This window comes from Cyprinus carpio, chromosome B18, assembly GCF_018340385.1.
Source record: "Cyprinus carpio isolate SPL01 chromosome B18, ASM1834038v1, whole genome shotgun sequence".
NCBI lineage: Eukaryota > Metazoa > Chordata > Actinopteri > Cypriniformes > Cyprinidae > Cyprinus > Cyprinus carpio.
The window spans coordinates 4416263-4441380 of NC_056614.1; the positions used below are offsets into that span (position 1 = coordinate 4416263).

Here is a 25118-nt window from a genome sequence, read left to right on the forward strand (position 1 = left end):
AAATTTGCTTAGCCCCGGCACAGAAAAAAATAAACATTAAAGGGATACTCCACCCCAAAATGAAAATTTTGTCATTAATCACCTACCGCCATGTCGTTCCAAACCCGTAAAAGCTCAGTTCATCTTCGGAACATAATTTAAGATATTTTGGATGATAACCGGGAGGCCTGTGACTGTCCCATAGACTGCCAAATAAATAACAGTGTCAAGGTCCAGAAAAGGTATGAATGTCAATGTCAGAATACTCCATCTGCCATCAGACGTGCAATCTGGGTTATATGAAGCGATGGGAACACTTTTTGTAAGCGAAGAAACAAAAATAACGACTTTATTCAACAATTCCTTTGTCAACGGTCTCCTCTGTGTCTCTCCATATCACCATATGCTCTTCTGTATCATCCGCGCCACAAGGATGCACTGTTTTCTTTCAAATCAAAGCTAAATACACATAGAAACAGCACATCCTTGTGGCGCAGATGACACAGAAGAGCATACAATGATATGGAGAGACACAGAGGAGACTTTTGACAAAGGAATTGTTTAACAAAGTCTTATTTGTTTTCTTCGCTTACAAAAAGTTTTCCCGCTAAACACTCATGCAGTGTGTTTCATTCATACTTGAAGCCGGAGGGTGCTCTCGCGCAGAAAAGGAAATCCCTAATATTGACAAAAGTGTCCAGCTATAGCTGTATGAAAACAGTTGTTTTCACTGAAAAACAGAAACGTCTGGAAACATGTAGACGTTGAACATGAGATTGCGACAATATATGGTTTATTTGTGTTTTTCAAGTCATCTTCAGGTAATAAATATGAACAATGCAGTGCTAATTGACACAGCATTTATTACAGTATAGAAACTATTCTGCCTTATTATGTGATAAAAAAGGGTTTGTAGTATATAAACAAATCATTATTATTGGTTATTAAATTTTTAGCATCATTACTCCAGTCAAACAATTCTCTTGAAATCATTCTGATATTATGATTTTCTGCACAAAAAACGTTTATTATTATGATGATGATGTTGAAAACACCTGAGTATATTTTTTTCAGGTTTCTTTGATGAATAGAAAGGTCAGAAGAACAGCATTTATCTGAAATAACATTATAAATGTCTTTTTCATCACTTTTGATCAATTTAAAGCATCCTTGCTAAATAAAGGTATTCATTTCTATAATTTATTTTCCAAAATAAAAATAAATAAATAAATAAATGCATTTGAATGGTATATATATTTATTTTCAGATATATGCTGATCTATGGATCCTTCTATTCATCAAATAATCCTGAAAAAAGTACTCAGCTGTTTTAAATATTGACAATAATAATAATTAAAAAAGACTGGAGTAATGATGCTGAAAATTCAGCTTTAAACACAGCAATCAATTACATTTTTAAATATTTTCATATTATGTTCAAACATCTCTGTCCCCCTCACTTCTGAAATGATGGCTACAACCCTGGGTTGATTTTGAAAATCAGTGCACAAAATAAAGCTGCTCTTAATTTTCATTGATGACTGCAGTGTTAATAATTGTAATTATAGGCCTATATTTAATTGTATAAATTAATAGACCTGTTTAAAAAAAAAAGAAAAAAAAACTTTTTAAAAACATTTTCAATGAGGAGTAAGCTAATAGCCTAAACTTTAATTATCCTCACAGCGCGTCATGCGGTGATGCACTATGAAATTATTGCAGGGCAATAATTTCATGTAATTTAATAATAAAAGTAACCTAATAATAATAACAACAGACCTAATAATAACAAGAATGTAACAGGCCTTCATTAATTGGAAATGATAAATCATCTTAATATTGCCTATATTAATATTGCCTATATCACACACTGCTCCGGGTGTGTGTTCACGGTGTGTGTGTGCACTTTGGATCGGTTAAATGCAGAGCACGAATTCTGGCTATATGTCACATCACTTTCACTTTCACTTTCACTTTCACTTTTTTTTTATGCTTTTGACAATATCGTCGACACATAATATGATGCATAAATAATTCACATATCAGACAAAATTGCGTTGCATCAAATCCTTTAAATTTTAAGGTATTCAGAAAAGAGCAACAAAAATCAGAAAATATAAGCAGCTATACAATTATACGACAAAATTTTACATATATGCCATTATAATTTGAATTAATTTTTTAATTGTACAGAACTATAAAATATAACGCAAATCATAAACAGGCCTGTTTTAGGCTTTTCCTTATTTTTATATTTAAGACATCCATCAATTATGGTGATTAAAAAATTACTGGCCATCTCTTCTTTGGATGTGCTTTAGAGAGAAATGCATACCATCACATAATGAAACAGTTTCTATTTTTGATTTGACTTATTTAGTTTTAAAAGTAGTAATTTATTTCATATATATATATATATATATATATTTTATCATGTGTGTGAGACAATTCGCTGAGTTTCCGTTCATCATTGTGAAGCACTCCCACTGTGTGTGTGTGTGTGTGTGTGTGTTATATTTTTTTCAGTTATTATTAAGTCTAATTATAGCACATTTGTATTGCAGCTGTTTGGTGTCAGTCAGTTCTGAAAGTATCGGTCCCCAAAACCCTGATCAGCACCAGCGGCTCTTGCCTTCTGATTCCCTGCCTATTCAACATTTCAAAGGAGAAAGAAAACATTCTTGAAAGTTCACCAGTAGTAACATGGAGACGAGGATCTCTGTGGAAACTCTATGATACAGCTAATTTCACCAACACTCACCATCAGATGGATCCTGTGATGGAAGTGGTGGGTGACCTACGAAAGAAGAACTGCACTTCTGTCATGAGAAACCTCAGCAGCCAGCATTCAGATCGTTACTACTTCAGGATTGAAACTAAGACCTTCACTATGATTGACACAAAAGCTGTGTATATAAATGTGTCAGGTAAGGCAGTGCAAATGTTTCGATTATAAACCAAGACATTACCAGCACCCAGGGGCGTAGCAAGCTTTTCAAAAGTGTGGGGGATGGATGTGGTTTGTTTATTAACAATAAAAACGATGAATACAGTGACAGAGGGGTACAAAATGTATAACATACAAGATATAAAAAGCTTCCCATTTAAATGAGTGATACTAGATAAGTATAAAAACACACTCGGAACACACGGAAAATAAGTCAAAACTCTGTTGTGCAAATACACAACAGTAGACTTGCTAAAGAATCAGAATCAGAAATACTTTAATATTCCCAGGGGGAAATTATTTTTTGTTAAAAACTCCAGATATACGCATAGACAGTAAAAGATATACGCCTCCTCAGCACGAGCTGACCGATAAATCTAACACACCAGGAGAGGCGGGACTTAAGGCAGAACAGCCAATCATCAGCCGGTCACACTCATGTTTGAGAGGGAGGGGGAGAGGAGGCAGCCGCAGCGAGCGCAGACACAGAGCGGCCAGAGAGGAGTGACTGTAGTTAGGCGTTTGTGCAAAACTGCGGAAAAACTGCAGAAAAAGTGCGGGTGTTGAACCCTCTCACCGGGAAAAGTGTGGGTGTTAAAACACCCACATCCCCCACGGGTGCGACGCCCCTGCCAGCACCAAGTGTTTTCAGTGGCCTCAAACCTTTGAAAATGTCAAAAGTTATGACAAGGCACAATTAGGGGATGACAGCTCTTTACACTTCAAAATTTACTTCAGTATATGTTACATGGTCCATGTTAACATTACAGTATAAACATTACAGTACAGTACAAAAATTATTTCCATTTTGTACAGGTATCAGAATCACGTTTATTGCCAAGTACTGTATGTATACATGTATGAGAAATTTGTCTTGGTAAATTGGTGCTTGACAAAAACAATAGAAAAACAAGAATAAATAATAGAACAATGAGATAAACAATTTTAAAATAAGACAAGTAAAAGCTATACAATAAGAGCAAGAAAAAAATTTATGAAGATAAAAAAATAAAATATAAAATAAGAATATTCGGCATTTCACTGTATACGCAAAGGTGATCACACCTTTGACCAGAATGTCCAAAAAAACTCCTCCAGCGTTTTGATGATTATGGGTTGTTATTAATTAGGGACTGTAGCTCTAATGTTCATGAGCTCTTCTCTGGTGTACGAACTCAATGTATCGTCATAAAAGACAAACAAAACAACACAAAACAAAATGAACCAACACACCGGGGCAGCCATCCGCGGCGCCGTCTTCAATAGGATATGAAACACCTGTGTGGGTGTTCAGCTACATTTAACAGTTTTGCTAGTAATTTATTCTTTAGATTTTGAATATTTTAATATATTGCTGTAGAAATGTAGTAAATCGATGCCTTATTCAGTTTTTATAATGTTTTGAGCTTAAATGAAGAGACTGTGTTAATGTGCAAACTGGTCTGTATCCTTGAGGGATCCCACATGTAAGAGAGGCAGACCATGATGAAAATTCCCCCAGGGTAACTGAAAAGCTCCTGTTGGTTGGATTGGATTTAAATCAATTTAAAACAATACTACAAATCAACCGTTGAGCAATAAGGACTTCATGGTCTATGGTTTCAAAGGCTGCACTAAACAATCAGTCAGAAGTGGACTAATTTCTTTCTCTCTCACCTTCTCTTTGTCACACATGCATACATATATCACATGCACACCCGCACTCTGACACACACACACACACACACACACACACACACACACACAAACACACACACAAACACACACACACTTATAAAGTCAGTTTCATAAATGTCTAATTTGAATCTGAAAAGGAAGACTGATTACAATATTGGTTCACTGCTAGTTAGTCAAACTAGTTCTTAAAGACACAGTCTTAACATAGTGGCTATGATCCAACTGGCCCTAGTTTAGTAAACTTTTACAGAAGTTAACAGTAATAGGGTATTATTAAATTTTAGTGACTTGATTTGGATTAAATTAATATTTTGTAGTTAAAAACATGTAATTAACCAAAACATGTTTGTTACTTGTTTTTTTTTTTTTGTTACTATTCTTTGTTTTTATACAGCCAGTTTAACTTACTGAAGACCCTGTCTGTGAACAAAAAAAAAAAAAAAATTTTAATTAACAAAAATGCAAAATTATATTTTAATTATATTTTAATGATTGTCACAACCATTCCCTGTTATGGGGTCAGTTGCATCATTTGATTTTTGTCTATTCAAGAGTTAATTGGTCATCTATTATATCCAGCTTGGTATAAGCACTGGAGCACCACAAGGCTGTGTGTTGTCACCTTTGTTGTTTTCAATTTATATAAATGATATGACTGTGCACAGCACCAATGTTAGTTTACTTAAATATTCTGATGACATGGCCTTGGTAGGACTTCTCACAGAAAAATAATGCAGCACATGAGGAAGCTTATTTTAGCCAAGTCACTTTATTGCAGGATTGGTGTCAGACTGTTAAATTGGAAATTAACGTGACTTAAACAAAAGAACTTATAATACAAACGAAACCAAGAGGGGCCAGTAACATCAACCCTGTTGTACTTAACAGTCGGCCTGTGGAAGTAGTTGAAAATTTCAAGTTCCTGGGTACAATCATTGATAGTACTTTAAGTTTTAATGTTAACTCAGAGAGTATTTTTAAGAGAGCTAATCAGCGAATGTTTTTAATTAGAAAACTGAGGAGTTTCAGGGTCAGTCAGCATATTCTTGAGATGGCATATAGGGGCCTTGTAGAAAGTATTTTACAGTTTAATATAACAGCGTGGTATGGGTTGTGAAAGATAAAAACAAGCTTTCGAAAATTGTTAATACGGCAGGGAAGGTGATTGGCAAGTCACAAAGGCATCTTGGGAATGTATTTGATAAGGCGGTACTCAGGAAGGCCCGACAGATATCAACAGACACCCTACACCCACTAAACGCAGAGTTTGAATTGCTTCCATCTGGCCGTAGATTCAGGGTCCCAAGGGCGAGCCGGAACATCTATAAGAGATCTTTTATTCCCCATGCCATACAGGAACTTAATCTAAACTGAAATTCTTTTAAAAAATTGTTTTTTGTAGACCGAAACCTATCTTATTTTAATTAGCTGCGCTGCTTTCCATTTTCTGTTGTTGTATGTTGATGGTGGTAATGTTGTACTCTTAATTGTGTGTATTTTAATGTAAGTTTAAATGTGGTGTCATTGATGTATTTTTGTTCGGAGAAGTCGAAGACAAATTTCCACTAAGGTGGACAATAAAGTCTAATGAATGAATGAAGGAGTATTATGATACAGTATATATCATGTTACAGCAGTTTGGGTGAGCAGCTGAAAGATGTAGCTCAGTGTATTCAAATTTTGGCTTTCCAATGCAAACTGCCTCTGAGAAACTGAAATGCAATACTTGTTGCAACCATCACCACTCTCCACTATATTTTTACCTACTGCTGAAATCGGTATCTAAAAAGTACATAAGCTTGTTCCACAGGATAAAAAAAATAATAATAATAAAAATAAAATAAAAACTTTTCTCACATTTTCAAGTTTATATCTCATAATTGATAAGTCATTTGACCAGTTCAACTTAATAACTAAAAACTTTTCATTTAGGTTTTAATGCAGACATGCAATAAAGTTACTATAAAACAGCTGTGACAACTGCACTTACAGTTTAGAGAATATTAAGACTGTTTGGAAATAAGATTTCTATAAATGAATACCATTACATTCTTCTCTCAAATAGATTCCTTGGCTGAGCCGGATGTAACTGTGCCGGTGCTCAGGGAGGGTGAGAAGGTGAATCTGACCTGCACTGCTCCAGCTCCCTGCCCCAGTCACCCTCCAAATGTAATCTGGGCTCCTGCATTAGGTGGTGATGTAACACAGAGGACACGGATGAACGCTGATGGGACTCAGAGTGTTTCTGCCATCTTGAATTTTATCCCGTCGTTCCAGCATCATGAGCTGAAAGTGAACTGTGTTTCCATTCATCCTCTACACAGAGAGGACAAGGCCCCTGCTCAGCCACAAGAGCGCCATCCTCAGTGTGGAGTGTGAGATTTTAACCCAACACAGTTTGTAGCTTTTTTGTTTTGTTTTGTTTTTTTTTTTTTTTAAATCTTTTTGTTTTAACACTTTTTGTTTACTTTTTGTCCTAAGGATACACGGATCTCTCTCTCAGGCTTGGTCTGGCTTGGTAATAATGGTGACCCTCACCTGTCAAAGTAATGCCAACCCTCCTGCGGTCCACAGGTGGTTCCTGAAGAGAGCAGGTGTAGAGGAAGAACTGAGCATCTCACGTGTGCTTTCCTTCACTGCGGCCCAAAATAACACTGGGGAATACATTTGTGAGGCACAGAATCAATACGGTGCAATGAACTCCACAAACCTGCAGATCACTGTCCCAGGTCAGTCTGTGCTTGAGACTGTTCCACCATTCATTGTTACACTTCACTTTGGCCCAAGTCTCGAATCAGAACTCTTTTTCAATAAGTTTAGATCTCTGAACAATTAGTTTCTTGTTCACACCAAACTTGAATTTCTTATTCTATTACAATTTTTTTTTGTTTGCTTTTTTACATTTGTTAGGACCCATTTCTCAGTATTTAAGTTTCTTTTTCAAAAACTTTTTACACAGTAAGCTTAAAAGCAGTCTATGTGGGCTAAACTGTTGATCATTTAATAATAATAATAGTAATAACAATAATAAGCTTTATTTTATAGTGTCTTTAAAAGCAGCTTTGTAAAGTTGGTGAGGGAAACGAGTGTCACTACTTCAGTTTTGCTGCTGTTCAAACAGAGAAAACTGTTATTCATCCAAGTCTTTATTTCAGAAACACAATGCAAACATCAAACTTTTAACAAGATTTTCAGTGTATATAAATCAATGTTAAAATGATAGTGGAGGTAAAAGATGTCCAGGTAGTGATACATAGATATTGAAGAGAAAAAGGACCCAATACTGGGGCCTGAGGAACACCAGCGAGTACCAGACTGATCTCAGATTTGTAACCCCCCAAATGAACCACAATGGTCAGTAAAATAAGATTTAAACCAAAGCACTATCAAAACAAGTAATTAAAAGACTATGATCAACAGTATCAAAAATGACACGGTGATAGAGAAGGAGGAGGACAGAAATTAAGCCATAATCAGATGCCATCAGCAAGTCTTTGGTAACTTTGAGCAAGGCCGTTTCTGTACAGTGAAATTTATGAACACCTGCCTTAAAGGGGTTCAAAGTGGTTAAAGCTAGAGGCAACAGCTAATTATTTTGGCAAAGAACAAAAGATTTAAGATGGTGTGATAAGTGTTAATAGTTTCCAGGTCAACCTTTTTTTTTTTTTTTGCAGGCATATCCTTCACTGCTTTCTTCTCACCTTTGGCAGTTTTATTTTTGCTTGTATTTCCACTTCTTGTACTTCTTATTCTTGTGATTTACAGAAGGTAGGATCTTGCTAGATTTTTTTTATTATTATTATTAAATATTTTATACATTATTTGAGATAATGTTTTCTTGTTTTGGTTTATGCAGGTATAAAGAACCAATCAGAAGTGTAAGTATGTTTTCTGCCATACATATGAAGTGTGTGTGTGTGTGTGTGTGTGTGTGTGTGTGTGTGTGTGTGTGTGTGTGTGTGTGTGTGTGTGTGTGTGTGTGTGTGTGTGTGTGTGTGTAATTCAAATTATTTGATTTAAAAAAAAATGTTTCATTTCTGTTTGTATTGTGCCTGTTGTGAGAGAAGTAAGAGAAGAGTAAGTTCACAACTCATTTATCAATGCATTTCAGGAAACAAGGCAAGATCCGGACATTTATGCCAATGTTTCTGCAAGTGCAGTGGAAAGCCAGCAGCTTCAGTTAAAGCCTGGTGAAGATTAGACCTGCATCATTAACCCTGTATACGCATTCAAACAGAGTCTCGCAAACTGTTGAAGTGAAAAACAACATGTTTTAAAACACCCGTTCATGGATTACCAATGAACAATTAGTCTTTGCATGTCAGTAGAGATCATTTTAATCAGTATTAACATATATACACTTCCCAAAAAGTATGATTTTCAGAAACATATTCTTGCTACTTCCTTTCTCTTTTCAAAGAATGGAAATTCTCCAGTACACTGAAATGAACTATCTGTATCTTTACATTTATCCATTTAGCAGACGCTTTTATCCAAAGTGACTTACAGTGCATTCAGACTATACATTTTTTGAACTAACGTGCGTTCCCCTTTTGTGCTGCTAACGTAAAAGTGAAAGTCGTGACATTTGTCAAGTATGGTAACCCATACTCGAAATTGGTGCTCTGCATTTAACCCATCCAAGTGCACACACACAGCAGTGAGAAGTGAACACACCGTGAACACACACCCGGAGCAGTGGGCAGCTATATATCCAGCGCCCGGGGAGCAACTGGGGGTTCAGTGCCTTGCTCAAGGGCACTTCAGCCATGGGTATTGAGGGTGGTAATGCTCTACCACTGAGCCACAGGAACACTTTATTTTTAATTTTTATGTGAAACAATTCCTTTCACATAATTTAAGAATTTTATAGTATTTATGGGTAATTTTTGCATTCATAATGCATAATGTATTAATACTGCAAGTACTACTGTAGTACAGTGTAAGGTTGGAAATGATCAAAGACACTTCTGCTTTCCTGTCTCAAACCTATCTTCTGTAACAAAAGAATCATTTAGAATTTCTAAAGGCACAGACGTGCTGGTTGTTGATTGTGGTCAAGGACTGAAGGCCAGCATGTGTCATCGGGGGTATGCTAATTGTCACACCTTTAGTACAGTGAGTGAAGCTGTGCTATGCTGATTGGTCAGTTTGAATGTCTCACATTTGGGTTTTAGTCACATGATCAAAGAAGGCTGGCGATCTCTCTTCGCTGGGGCTCCGCTCTCTCTTTTTCTCTTTCTCTCTCTCTCTGGTTTTACATATATTTTGTGTACATTTAACTGTATATGTTTTATCATCCTTAATATATTTTATAATCAATTCAAATATAAAATATTTTATGAAGAGTAGACTACTGAAGAGTAGAGACTGTGGTTAGGTTGACGATTGGCTGAAAACCTTCAAGACTGTAACATATGTTACTTAATTTAAAAAGTGCTGAATGTGAACTCTTCAGCACAGTGATAGTTTCTTTGTTAAATACTCAAGTACCTGCCAGTGTGCTTGTGCTATGTTGACTAGCTATATTTATATATGAAATGTGTATAATGTAAATAATTACAAAATATACGAAATATATATTTCTATTTATATATGTGTATGTACTGCATGAGTAAATATATGTTCAATATATTTATATACACACTGTACCATCTCTTATCCCAGGTATATCTACATGTTTATTGCTGGATATAAAATTAAATACAATATGATATATAAGTAAATATATTGGCACTTATTTTTTATATTAACACTATATTTTAAATATACCGTTAAGTCATTTAATATATTGATAAGGAAATACATTTTCTTAGTGTAAGGGCTACCATTTGCTTTTTCTCTCTCTGCATTTTTTGTCTCTTCAAAATATTTTTTCCTCTGAAGAGGCATCACGAGAGGACTAAAGGATGGCTAGCATCAGCGTGCAGTACCAACCTCGGCCACCAGGTACCACTACTAAGCATAAAATCAAATGATTTCTCTGCTTTCTCTGTTGATTTGAGTAACAAATTAAAAATTCTGTGGTCAAAATGAGCTTAAAATGCAAAACAATAAGCCTGATTAGGGATAATAAAGATCCATTTCCAAAAGCATAAACATAACTTGTAAAGTTGCGATTACTTTATACTCAGTTCGTGAAAATGTTAAATACAATTTTAATTATCATATGTTCTTTTATTTATTGTGTATTTATTTTATTTCATTTCATTTATTGCTATTTTTAATAATTTTTTTGTAAAGTCTGTTTACTATTTGCAATAGTTACTATTTATTTTTCATAGTGTGATTTTTGATGAATTTTGCCTATTAATAAACTAGGGTAAGTCTGATCCTCAAACAACATTGTAATTATTCATTATGATATTAATATATGGAAACCACAACAATTAAAAAACAAAAACATACAGAGATATTTTGACCACTGAACTAGGAAATGTCCCCGGTTTTCTTTTCAGAAGTCTAGTCAGCTGACTACAGGCATCACCAGCGTGTGACGTTTTGAGTCCTTCAAAACCCCTGCTAAAAAAAATAAATAAAATCATAATAATAATAACATAAAACCAGCCTAAGCTGGATGGCTGGCCTTAGCTGGTCAGGCTGGGAGACCAGACACTTCCAGCTTAACCCAGCTAAGATCAGCCAACCAGCTTAGGCTGGGTTTAGCCTCTTACTTTTTTTTTCTCAGAAGGGACAGTGAATCACTTTGTGAAATAAATGGTTCAGTTGGTTCAATGTTTTGAAAAGCTCAATTTCTCCCATACTGTACAGCCCTGTAAGGTGAAGTTTAGTCTTTAAAAAGTATTAATGGTCTGTGGTGTATAAAATATTGATGATTATTTCACTTACACAGGTTTGTAGCCAGCCTTTTGAAAGGGGGGGTTCTTTGGACACACGTCCAGCAACAATAATCATATTAATTTGAAACAGCAACCATATTTGTCACAAGCATTGATTAAAACAGTGATTACAATAATCACATGAAAAAAAAAAACGACTTAAATTCTGGACCTTTGGCAGTGAGGGGGGGTTCGTTTGAACCACCCGAACCCCCCCTGCCTACGGGCATGTTACACTTTCGTTGGATGCCACGTTTAAGACTGTCATATCACTTTCACTGTATTGTGTAGATCTATGTGTGGTTTTAGAGGTTTGTTGATAACTACGAGAAAAACTGTGGTTTGTAAACTCAAGTTCATGTTGTGTGTGTTACTCAGTGAGCTGCTGTTTCCTGTGGAAGGTTTTAAACCAAAGCAATTAAGTTTATCACAATTATTAAAGGCTGTCCTTTTTTGTCTGATTTACTGTGCATTTTTGTGGAAACGTTTTAAAGTTATTGATCCCAAAAATGAAAATGAAAAGTTTTTGATATAAAAGTATCTTCTAGATGGTTTGAAATAAACAAGAATATTTTCTTTTATTATCTAACAGTGTTTAATTTTTGGACTTTCATGTGTCTTTCTCCTATTTTATCTTCACCATCATCTTGGGTGCATCTGCTACTTTTACGAGTAGCATGTGTGAGAAGTGGACACAACACAAACATATTAGATGCAAAGCACACAAAACACAACTATCATCACAGCAGCATCCTGTGTGAGCAGGGGTTTTACCATAATTCAGAAGCTTTAGAACATTATCATTTCATATACAGTTTAATTTACTAATTACGGCTTTAGCATTCACAGGAAGTTTTTTTTGTTTTTTGTTTTTTTACAATCATTTTTGCACTAATAACAGAACCTTCATGTAATTTTTCAAAACTCTAGACACAAAACACAAAACAGTCATTATTTGTAACACAGGCCGTCCAATGACGGATTTGTATTTGTATGGATTTTCATGTGGCTTTCTGCTATTTTATCTTCACAAATCTTGTTTTTTGTCTACTCTTATTAACATGTAACATTGCGTAAAAGCATGTGTGAGCAGTGTGGTTTTTATCGTGAGGCCACAACACAACCATATACAGCTCATTTGAACAGCAACAAAAAATCTATTGAAGAAGTGAAGGATGTTGTAATTTATATCAGATTGAGAAAAGATTTAAGAGGTCTTAAATGCAATTTTGTATTTGCTAATGACATGCATTATGATGTGGATGAGAACCTGTGGCCAAATCCACAAGCAGTGAGGAACACTCCAGTCGACATTTTACTGTATGCCTACTGTAGTTTTTTGTCATTTTCAAATTTTGTTTAATGATTCAAGTGTCTGTACTTTCCTCTCCAGTCTATTACAATGATGTATGAATGTGTAGAACTATAATGAAGGCTGCATTATGTTTTTTGAACAACTATATTTACAGTTTTTTTCAATTGCTAACATCCTTTTGTCCAATCTGTAGTCACATTTTCAAAACACTATACACAATTAGCACAACATCAGTCTGTTGTGACCATACCTTTAACAATATTCATGTTGTTTTCACACAATATTCAGTAAATTAACACATTTCTAAAATGCTTAAATTTTATTTTCACATAAGCTTACCCCATACCAAAATCATAGAGCTTTCTTATCTTTTTTACAAATGCTTAAACACAGCATGACAGAAATGAAGACCTACAGTTTTTTACAGACGCTAGGACACATTTCTCAATACTTAGGTCACTTTTGCAAAACTCTTCACACAGTTCTCCTAGCCAACTTTCAGCTTGGCAAAGCAGTTCATTTCACATTCAAAATGCACTACAACTACCAAAACACTTTATTCAGGTCTCAAATCAACTCATTCTTCCAGAACACTAGCAAAGGTTGACAGCCGACAAACACACTTTCTCACCCACAAAACAATGACCTAAAAAACACTAACAACATGTAGCATTATACAGTGTTTTCTTGTGTAAAACATGTTACTGGAATGAATCAGACATGATGCAGAATTCGTCAATATTTTATGTCGTTTATTAATTTTTATTTTTTTGCACTGAGTAATTCCAAAATACAAGAATTTGTATATACACCAACCACTGCTACAGATACAATAGTAATGCTAATCTACTCGGTCTTCTCCATTTGGCCACAGGTTCTCATCCACATCACATCTTATGTCATCTAGGGCAATACACCTAGGAAAGAATCTTCTGGCATGCCTGATCCATCCCTGGCAATCTTCTGCTGATATGTCCAGGCATCCAGCATTCATTGCGTCCAGGAGGGACATTTGATCATGTGGATGGTCATATTTATAATTGTTTTTATAGCATTTAATTTTAAGATTTAAAATATATAAAAATATATAGAAATTGGCCTGTACGTACAAAGAGTTTTGGCAGTTGTTGTGTCTGAGTGAGAAAAGAATTCATGAAATTTGAGAGGTGTAGTCATTGAATGCATATTGTGCCAAAGCAATGATAATTGATCCTCAGTTTAGCCCACATAGACTTCTGTTGTGCTCACAGTGTGAAGAGTTTAGCAAAAGTGACCTAACTATTGAGAAATGTATCCTAGCGTGTGTAAAAAACTGTAATATTCCAAACTTTAAATATAGTGTAAAGCCTCTACTTCTGCAACAACAGCAGCTCAAAAGTATTGAAAAAATATCTCTACATAAAATATTGTAACAACTGATAAGCATTTTTAAGTAACAGATCACCAAAATATTTAGAAATAGCTGATTCCAGTCTCAGTTGGAGGAATAGTCGGATGTTGATGCTCTTTCAATTACATCAACATAGAGTAAAAAAGACCTCTTTGAATTGGTTTTGTGGGTGCAGAATAACACAAAGAATCAGAGAGAGAAAAAATAATGCCCGGGAGAGGAAGGAATAGTTGGAGGAGGGAGAGGAGTAGTTAGATCAGAAGAAGAGGTAAGGGAGAAGAAGAGGTAAGTGAGGGGGTAAGAATGTGTGCTGGACTGTGCATTTTTATGTTTGTTTATTTGTTTTTCCCTCTTTCAAATGTGGAACCTGTGAAAGCTTATTTCTGCCATGGAATATAAAGGGTAAAGGGTAATTGTGACTTTTTTTCATCTCACATTTCTGACTTTTATTTCTTGCAGTTGTGAATTTATCTCACAATTCTGATAAAGTCTGAACTGCAAGATGTAAACTCGTAATTCCAAGAATAGAAGTCCAAATTGTGAGATAAAAAGTTCACAATTACAGTTTTTACTTTTTATCCTGTGACGGAAACAAGCTTGCATAGTAACCAAAGTCCATGTATGTTGTAATTTTTGTTGATCCCTGGCATCAGCTACCATGGGGCACCATCCAAATCCAACCCTCACCCACTGGAGAGCAATTTCAATCAAGGTTTCAATTGAATTTCTGCATAGATGACGCTGTTTTTTTCTATTGTACATTCTATAAAGTAATGACTCATTCAGTTTCATTCAGATTCCTGAGGCTTTTAAAACTCCCAGCCTGGTTCATTACTCAAAACCGCAATCATGGGTAAGACTGCCGACCTGACTGCTGTCCAGAAGGCCATCATTGACACCCTCAAGCGAGAGGGTAAGACACAGAAAGAAATTTCTGAACGAATAGGCTGTTCCCAGAGTGCTGTATCAAGGCACCTCAGTGGGAAGTCTGTGGGAAGGAAAAAGTGTGGCAAAAAACGCTGCACAACGAGAAGAGGTGACCGGACCCTGAGGAAGATTGTGGAGAAGGACCGATTCCAGACCTTGGGGGACCTGCGGAAGCAGTGGACTGAGTCTGGAGTAGAAACATCCAGAGCCACCGTGCACAGGCGTGTGCTTTTGAACCAGAAACAGCGGCAGAAGCGCCTGACCTGGGCTACAGAGAGAGCAGCACTGGACTGTTGCTCAGTGGTCCAAAGTACTTTTTTTGGATGAAAGTAAATTTTGCATGTCATTCGGAAATCAAGGTGCCAGAGTCTGGAGGAAGACTGGGGAGAAGGAAATGCCAAAATGCCTGAAGTCCAGTGTCAAGTACCCACAGTCAGTGATGGTCTGGGGTGCCATGTCAGCTGCTGGTGTTGGTCCACTGTGTTTTATCAAGGGCAGGGTCAATGCAGCTAGCTATCAGAAGATTTTGGAGCACTTCATGCTTCCATCTGCTGAAAAGCTTTATGGAGATGAAGATTTCTTTTTTCAGCACGACCTGGCACCTGCTCACAGTGCCAAAACCACTGGTAAATGGTTTACTGACCATGGTATTACTGTGCTCAATTGGCCTGCCAACTCTCCTGACCTGAACCCCATAGAGAATCTGTGGGATATTGTGAAGAGAAGGTTGAGAGACGCAAGACCCAACACTCTGGATGAGCTTAAGGCCGCTATCGAAGCATCCTGGGCCTCCATAACACCTCAGCAGTGCCACAGGCTGATTGCCTCCATGCCACGCCGCATTGAAGCAGTCATTTCTGCAAAAGGATTCCCGACCAAGTATTGAGTGCATAACTGAACATAATTATTTGAAGGTTGACTTTTTTTGTATTAAAAACACTTTTCTTTTATTGGTCGGATGAAATATGCTAATTTTGTGAGATAGGAATTTTGGGTTTTCATGAGCTGTATGCCAAAAATCATCAGTATTAAAACAATAAAAGACCTGAAATATTTCAGTTGGTGTGCAATGAATCTAAAATATATGAAAGTTTAATTTTTATCATTACATTATGGAAAATAATGAACTTTTTCACAATATGCTAATTTTTTGAGAAGGTCCTGTATATGTAGAAAAAGGTATTCAGCATTTTGAAATGTAGAGTTTGTATTTATTTAACAAAATGTGGTTTTGGCCAGAAAATTAAATATTTGGCTAATTGTGTGATGTAGGTGTGCTGCTGTGTTAAGAGTTAAAAAAAAGTACTTTAAGTATTGGTAAACACTTGTTAGCAATTGAAAAAAACTGTAATGATCGTACTAACAACTACACAGTGAACCTATGGGTATCTTGTGTGGGCGATCTAAAGTAATGTTCCTGTGATGTTTCATAATAAATGAGTTTTTTGAACCAATGCTTCTGCAAATGCAAGACTTCTTTAAGACATGAACGCAATATGAAAAGTTTTCAACATTGGACGGCCTAAGTTACAAATAATGACTGTTTTGAGTTTTGTGTCTAGAGTTTTGAAAAATTCCATGAAGGTTCTGTTATTAGTGCAAAAAATTATTGTTAAAAAAAAAATTTAAAAAAACCTGTAACCCTTTCGTTTTCATTTTTGAGAGTAATAACTTTTTAAAGTTTTCCACAAAACTAACAGCAAATCAGACAAAAATGGGCAGCCTTTACTAACTGAATAAACTTCATTGCTTTGGAGTTAAAATCAAACAGTTGATTCAAAGTTCTGAAAAGCTCAATTTCTCCCATACTGTACAGCCCTGGAAGGTGAAGTTTAGTCTTTAAAAAGATTTTTCCGTGCCAGAAAATTATTAATCTTGTGTGGTAAGTCTGTGATGTATAAAATAGTGATGAATATTTAACTTACACTTTTTTTGCATGCACGTATCAAATGTAATAGTTTACCTTAATTAGTTTTTCATGAGACTAAACACCAAGAAGAGTAATGCAACAGTTATGTGGCATTTTGAGCAGTTGTATCAGTTGATAGTTAGATCATTGTAATGAAATGAATAAACACTCAATTCAGATGTAATGTGTGAGCTGCATTTTTGATGTTAAGTTGTGTCATTTTGAACCAGTGATTTTAGTTCAATTAACAAAAGATCTTTGGTTCATGTGTATTGTATCCAAGCATTTGGAAAAAAGTGTTGTGTTTTGAAAAATGTGCATTTTGATCATCGGTTGTGAATTATGTGTCTAGACTTGACATGAAGGTTCTGTTATTAATGCAAAAATTATTGTAAAAAAACTGACATAAATTACAACATCCTTCACTTCTTCGTTAAATTTTCTATTGCTGTTAAAATGAGCTCTGTTGGTTGTAATGGGCAGATGTTATACTGCAGTTTCCGGTGAGATACTGTGACTCCACCACAACTGAAACAACAGGTCACTCGTATCTGGGTTGCTGTTTAGTCTCATGAAAAACTATTTAAGGTAAACTATTACATTTGTTTTGAATTGTTACAACTGTCAAGACAAACAGACAACAAAGGATGCTTATATCATGTATATTTCACAATACATTATGCTTATATTGTGTACATTTAAACTTGATTCTGCTAACTTACTGCAATTATCTCTGATGACGCAGTAACTTACCGCAGGGAAGACAAAATATTCGTACCGTCCAATGATTGTAAACAGTCTTTAGGTCCGTCAGACTGAAGATATTTTAGAGGTAATGTGACCAATAATATTTAAGACCCATCGAATCCGAATTTAAGACAATTTAAGACTTTTTAAGGCCTTATATTAGGAAAACGTTATTTAAAGGGATACTCCACCCCGAAATGAAAATTTTGTCATTAATCACTTACCCCCATGTTGTTCCAAACCTGTAAAAGCTTCGTTCATCTTCTGAATACAATTTAAGATATTTTGGATGAAAACCGGGAGGCTTGTGACTGTCCCATAGACTGACAAATAAATAACAGTGTGAAGGTCCAGGAAAGGTATGAAAGTCGTGGTCAGAATACTCCATCTGCCATCAGACGTGCAATCTGGGTTATATGAATGTTAATGTCGTTATATGACTTTATTCAACAATTCCTTTGTCATGCGCAAGGGCTTCCTGAGTCTAAGTCTTATGATTTGCTTTTTTTTCTCTCTGCATTTTTTTGTCTCTCCATAAAAACTTTTTTTGTTTCTGTCTTCAAAAACATTTTTCCTCCCTAAAGGCATCACAGGGGCAGCTGTGGCCTAATGGTTAGAGATGTGGACTTGTAACCTGAAGGTGGCAGGTTTGAGTCTCGGTGCTAGCAGGAGTTGTAGGTGGGAGGGAATGAATGAATGAACAGCGCTCTCTTCCACCCTCAATACCCATGGCTGAAGTGCCCTTGAGCAAGGCACTGAACCCCCAGTTGCTCCCTGGGCGCTGGATATAGCTGCCCACTGCTCCGGGTGTGTGTTCACGGTGTGTTCACTTCTCACTGCTGTGTGTGTGCACTTGGATGAGTTAAATGCAGAGCACCAATTCCAAGTATGGGTTACCATACTTGGCAAATGTCACGACTTTCTTTCTTTCACTTTCACAAGAGAGGAGAAAAGGATGGCTAGCAAAAATGCAAAAATCTTTTTCATTCCCAATTTGGAATATATTCCATTATACAGTATTACTGTAGAAATGTAACAAATTGCTGTCTTGTGCAGTGAAGTGCTGTATTAAGTTGAAAAAGTAAATGTGCCCCTTTGCCCGTAGTTACATGGAGTTTTGGTGGTGGCTGTGTCTCTTAGAGAGAAAATAATGTGATATTTGAAAGAAGTAGTATTGAATGTATTTCGTGCCAAAGCAATGGGCAATTATCCACAGTCTAGCCCACATGCTGTTGTGCTTCTCAAAAGTATTGAGAAATGGGTCCAAGCGGTCAATGTAAAAATTTTTGAGATAAAGTATTTTTATTCTAGAACTGAGCCAAAATGATTGAGAAAAACTGAAGTGTGACAATAAATGATGGTCAATAAATGATATAAGAGGTGTTAAATGCAAAAAGCGGAAGTAATATGTGATTCTCATTTATTTCAAACAAGCTACTGAATAATTTTATGCAATGCATAAAATGCAACAGCGTGCAGTATCAACCTCGGCCACCAGGTGCCACTACTAAGCATTAAATCAAATTATATGTCTGTTTTCTCTGTTGATTTGAGTAACATTTGCAAGGTTTTGCACAACATAATCAGGACAAAATATAAGCAAGGCATAATCGAGACAAAACGTTTGTTTTACTGGAGAAAACAATATTATGGATAGAGGAAGCAGCGGTTTGAAGTTAAACTTTTGTGGTCAAAATGAGCCTAAAATGCAAAAAAATAAATAAATAAATGCAAACTAAAATGGATAATAAAGATCCATTTAAAAAGTATAAAAATAAATAACTTGAAAAGTTATTACTAAAATCATGTCTGAACCATAAGCATGAAAAAAAAGTACATTGCATAAAATTATTCAGTAGCTTGTTTGAAATAAATGAGAATCACATATTACTTCCGCTTTTTGCATTTAACACCTCTTATATCATTTATTGACCATCATTTATTGTCACACTTCAGTTTTTCTCAATCATTTTGGCTCAGTTCTAGAATAAAAATACTTCATCTCAAAATTTTTTACATTGACCGCTTGGACCCATTTCTCAATACTTTTGAGAAGCACAACAGCATGTGGGCTAGACTGTGGATAATTGCCCATTGCTTTGGCACGAAATACATTCAATACTACTTCTTTCAAATATCACATTGTTTTCTCTCTAAGACACAGCCACCACCAAAACTCCATGTAACTATGGGCAAAGGGGCACATTTACTTTTTCAACTTAATACAGCACTTCACTGCACAAGACAGCAATTTGTTACATTTCTACAGTAATACTATATAATGGAATATATTCCAAATTGGGAATGAAAAAGATTTATGTATAACAATCATTTTCGGGGATGGTGGAATCAATACAGCTCACATGATGAAAAAAAAAAAAAAAATTTCCTTCTGGTGGCACTGGCTAATTTTGTTTTACAATCATGCAACAAAGTTGTGATGTCCCACAAAACAGCTGTGACAATTGCACGTATAGTTTAAACGTTAAGATTGTTTCAAAAAATGAGCCAAAGTGTGCGAGGAAAACTGTATTGGTTGAGATATTAAACAGATGGATTGTGATGTGTCTCAACGTGCACAAAAGCCATGATTTGTATATTTGTCTGTTCTCTTGGTTTTTGCAGGCATATCCTTCCATGCTTTCCTCTCAACTTTGGCAGTTTTCTTATTGCTTAAATTTGCACTTGTTGCAATTCTTATTTTTATGACTTACAGAAGGTAGGATCCTGCTAGATGTTTAAATGATATAAAGTATTTTATACATTATTTGCGATAAATAAGAACGTTTTCTTGTTTTTGTATATACAGGCGTAAAGAACCAAACAGAAGCGTAAGTATCATTTGTGCCATGGCATATTCTTCATGAACTGAGTTGTATCATCTATTCATGAATAGAGAGAGAGAGAGAGAGAGAGAGAGTCTATTCAATGTCAAAACTAACAAGCACCGAATCGCAGTTACAAAAGACTGTTTTGAAGAAAGTTACAAGATTGTCCCAGGTCTTAAAAATGCCAAAGTGCATTGACCTTAATGCACACTAAACCTACACCTCGGTGCGGTATTCGACGATAAGTGTATCCCATCATGCATCATGTTCAGGAAATAAATTGTGAGACTTTTAAAAACACATGTGGTCTTCATGCATAATTGAACACTTGGTCCAAACACAGGAAATATGTCACGTATACGTATATGTATACTTGTAAGTAGACAAGGGCTCAAATGCAGACTATGTTTGAGAATTTGTCTGCCAAAGCTATATGCGTTAAATGTTAATATATTCTCTTCACTTTCTACTTAAAATAGTCTAGAAATTCTGAAAAATATTTGCTACAGAATGTGGAACATGTTTACAATTTATTATTGTTCTAGTTAACCTGTATATAGAGGTCTATGTTGTATGTCTATGTGTTTTGTCGGAGCACAGATGTTTGAGTCTCTGTCCCAGAAGAACTCTCTGCAGGTCTCTGACAATAATGAGGCTCATGGGAATACCTAACACCTTCCCCTGGGTCAGAAAGCCTCACTGGCTGAGGCAAGTACAGAATATGGAATGGAAATGCACACATCAGTGTTAAGAACCTTCCACTTTTTGAAAACTGTTTTCAGGTCTTGTCAGGTTAAGCATTCAAGCGATTTTAAACTGTTAAACTGAGCAAGAAGACGCGAAAATGACTTCAATTCATACAAATAGTCCGGCACCTCAGGTAGTGCGCTGTTACTTGAGTTCTCTTTTGCAACTAACCATGCTTGAATGGATAAATAAACATCACACGAGTATCCTCGTAAGCTAAGTTTACTGAATTAACGGAGTTAAAATAAGCATTTGGGAGAAAATCTGATGAGTCAGATCTGTGCTCATAAAGTTACAGTAGCTTAAAGGAATATTCCACCAAAAAATGAACATTTTGTCATCATTTACTCACGCTCAATTTGTTTCAAACCTGTATGTAGCTATTTCTTTCCTCTGTGGAACTCAAAAGTTTTTTAATGAATTTTGGTAACCAAACAGCTGTTGGCAGCTGTTGTCTTCCATATTTTTCGCATATTATGGAAGTCAATGGCTACCTTCAACTCTCTGATTACCAAGTAGGCCTATTTTGTGTGATTAAAGCTGTTTGTAAAAAACATCCATCAAGGCATTTTTAAATTAATAAAGATGCTTCCACTTATCCAGAATACATTTGTATTTCTGTTTGTATAATATTAATTTATTATGAATTTAATCCATATTAAACTTAACTTCGCAGTGCACTTAAAAACACTTGAATATTCTGGGGCATTACAGTAAGTATTGCAATTCTTAAGCACCAGGAGGCACTATAACTAAAAGAAACAATTCTTCACTCCACTGCCATAAAGTTTTTACTTTTAGCATTTAGGGTCAGTTTCACTAAAAGCGTCTTTGGCTTTAAATACTGTCAGGGTTTACTAAAGACGCGCAGTGAAGAATTAGCGCTGAAAAGGCGTGGACAGTTATTTTTGCGCCTTATTGAATATGCATTTCTAGGAGTTAACCTTTCAGACGCAAAATCTGAGGAGGAGGCACCGCAGAGAACTGAGAGCGCGTGATAGAAGGGAGAGGATTTTTTCTACGTGTATTGATGTATTTATTTAGAAAGCAAGAAGAACACATTGTCCAAACATATCGTTCGCCAAGCAATGTTATTTTTAATTTGCTTCAGGAAATAAAAGACGACCTGCAACCTATAGTCACGCATTGCCAGGTCTATCAAAACTTCAAGCAAACCTTCATTTTTTGGCCTTCGGTTCTTTACACCGTAGCCTACTGTGGCTTCTTTATTTCTGTATACGCTTATTTGCGCTACACTTGGTATATTGCGTCGGTCGATAGTAAATGAGATGTTGCGTCTGTGTTCTTTAATTTGCGCGTTGTCACTAAATCACCCGCTAATTTGCCCTGTTTAGTAAAACTGGCCCTTAGTCTATATAAAACACAAACGATTTAAAATTGTTCATGCTTTATATAGACTAAATGCTAAAATATCTTAAAATATCAATATGAAAACCAAAAACTTCAATGTATCTAGTTCATTGAAAAAAAGAAAGAAAGGCAGTTTGCTTCATTTTTGCTGTATTTCACAGTGTAACTCACCAATAATTATAGAATTGTGTAATTAGCGTAAGGGTCAATGTACAATTACTGCGATAACTGTGCATTCTGTAATCGATAAGATAGCCTAAATTTAAGTTTATTAACAGTTTTCATGTGGCATTTCCCCTAATGATTTCTTCACCAGTCTGAGGACAACATGGATGTTATAAATACATTTATTAATGTCTCTGAGACTGCATGTCATAGCTCACACAACAGTTACAACTGGGGTGCTCATTCACACACACACACACACAATCTTCAAAATGTTCTACATGAAGATAAAGACATTAGCTGGATCTGTGTGCAACATATGCAATAAAATAAAAACCCAACTACTGGGAAAACTAATGAGCAAATGTTTAAAATCTTATAAAAAATTGCCTATATTCACTTATGAGAGTTATAGATGTCTCAGTCAATGAGAAAAAAATATTCTCATAGTGTTAAAGAATGCAGACCTTAAAGTGGTACTGTTTGTATCATGTCACCCACAGCTTCTTCATTACTTTGTCAGTGCCTGCTTCCTCCATATTCACAATAAAATAAAAACTTAATTCTGTAAAATACTTGAATTAGAATCTGCAGATAGCAGTGCATTAGGTTCTTATTTCAGATATAACACTCACTAAATAAATGTGAATTAACATTGTGTTTCATTTGTGCAGTTCAATATAATTCACACAGACAAACCTGGATACTACAAAGTGAAAACGATATAACAGTCTAGACACATTCAATTATAGTTTAAGCATAAACAGACTGAACCTCAAAAATATACATAATTTATCTCATACTTTGTCAAAAACAAAAGGTGGATCCCATTGCAAAAAAAATAAAAAAAATAATAAAATAAATAATAATCCAAGTCCAGGCACTCACATAGCATGCAGGCAAAATATAAAAAGCCTTTATTGTAAGGCTACATGTTTAAAAAAAAACCAAGAGACATCTAGTGGTTAGATCTTGAAAATGTAACAGGATGTGTTTTTTTTTTTTTTTTTTTTTGTTTCTTGCAATGTGATCCACATTTTGTTTTTGACATTTTGTTCCCTCTCTGGAGCACCCTCACTGATGCGCCCCTGGTCAAGACTTTTTTCTTTGATTATTATCTCATACTCTGATATATATATTTTTTTTACATTTAATCACTAGGTTTAGTAGACAAGGCACTCATATGTTTAGAAATGTCACAAATAACGAGGGTAGTCATGCAACAGTTGTCACAGATCACTGGTCGGAAAAATGATGCTGGATTTAAAAAAAAATAAGAAAAATAAAAAAAAAATAAAACAAGGGTATTTTGAAGATTAGTAACCATTGGCTTCCACTGAGTAGAGTACCCGACTTTGACTTTCTGGGTGAACTGTCCCTTTAAAATGTTAAGGTTGGTGTTTCCATGCATGTCTGTCTTTGTTTTGATTTGAGAGTGAATAAAAGTGCATTTTAAAAATGTGATCCAGTCAGCATACAACATCATCATCATCATGCCACTTCACTAGCTTTATGTATTTTTTGGAGCTCTAAAGATTTGTGTTCTATTTAGTTTCAAAAGAACAAAAACTCCTGAAACATTCTGCAAAATGTGTGTTCCGCAGAACAAAGCAAAGCTTGTTCTGTACGAGTTTGAAAAGACATGAGTAAATAAGTTAATCAATTACCTATAAAAGCTAACCTTGCTCAGTTGCACAGAAACATAAGATATGGTGTTGGACACCACTTTTCTTTCAAGTATAAGATTCAAAGAAAAAGAAAAAAAACAGTCTTTATCCAGAGTCTCTTAAGCGGTACATTTAATGCTCAGCATTTTCCCCATGTTGCCCCCCAGAAAATTTCACCAGGTTATTCTTATCCAACATTGGTTTTATCAAGCACTACAGCTGAACTCAATGGAGTTTAATGGTTTACAATCATCAGCAGGTCAGCATGGCACTGTGCATATTTCTCCACAGTCTCATGGTCTGCTGAGGGTCACGCTGGTGCACCAGGAGCAGGTCTTTGTGTACACAGGGGTTCTCTCGGTCTTGTTCCCGAATGTCAAAGGTCTTGAAACCGTCGTGTTTCGTTGCAGTGATTCCAAGTGCCTTGAAGCACATCCCATTGTAGACGTCATCAATTGGGAAAAAGGGTATGTAAAAGGAAACATGGTAAAGAGATGGAACAAGGTTTCCAGAAAAGAGGAATCCACCACCACCAGCATAAGGAGGGTAAGGACCTTCATAGAAAGACTGAGGAACATAATATTTAATTTTAGGGTCCCGTAACGGGCTG

The 25118-nt window shown here is 35.6% G+C and overlaps 2 protein-coding genes across 2 annotated transcripts in view; one reads left to right on the forward strand and one right to left on the reverse strand.

The window, feature by feature from the left end:
- The window catches only part of LOC109064831 (sialic acid-binding Ig-like lectin 13), a 33779-nt gene extending 26797 nt beyond the window's left edge, over nt 1-6982 (forward strand). The window contains exon 8 of the mRNA XM_042743374.1: nt 6669-6982. Coding sequence (XP_042599308.1) covers nt 6669-6982 — 314 coding nt within the window. The remainder of the gene's footprint in view (nt 1-6668) is intronic.
- Nucleotides 6983-23005: 16023 nt separating this feature from the next.
- Nucleotides 23006-25118, reverse strand: part of b3gnt2l (UDP-GlcNAc:betaGal beta-1,3-N-acetylglucosaminyltransferase 2, like) — a 4761-nt gene continuing 2648 nt past the window's right edge. The window contains exon 2 of the mRNA XM_019116859.2: nt 23006-25118. This exon is cut by the window's right edge and continues 1085 nt beyond it. Coding sequence (XP_018972404.1) covers nt 24761-25118 — 358 coding nt within the window. The 3' untranslated portion in view covers nt 23006-24760.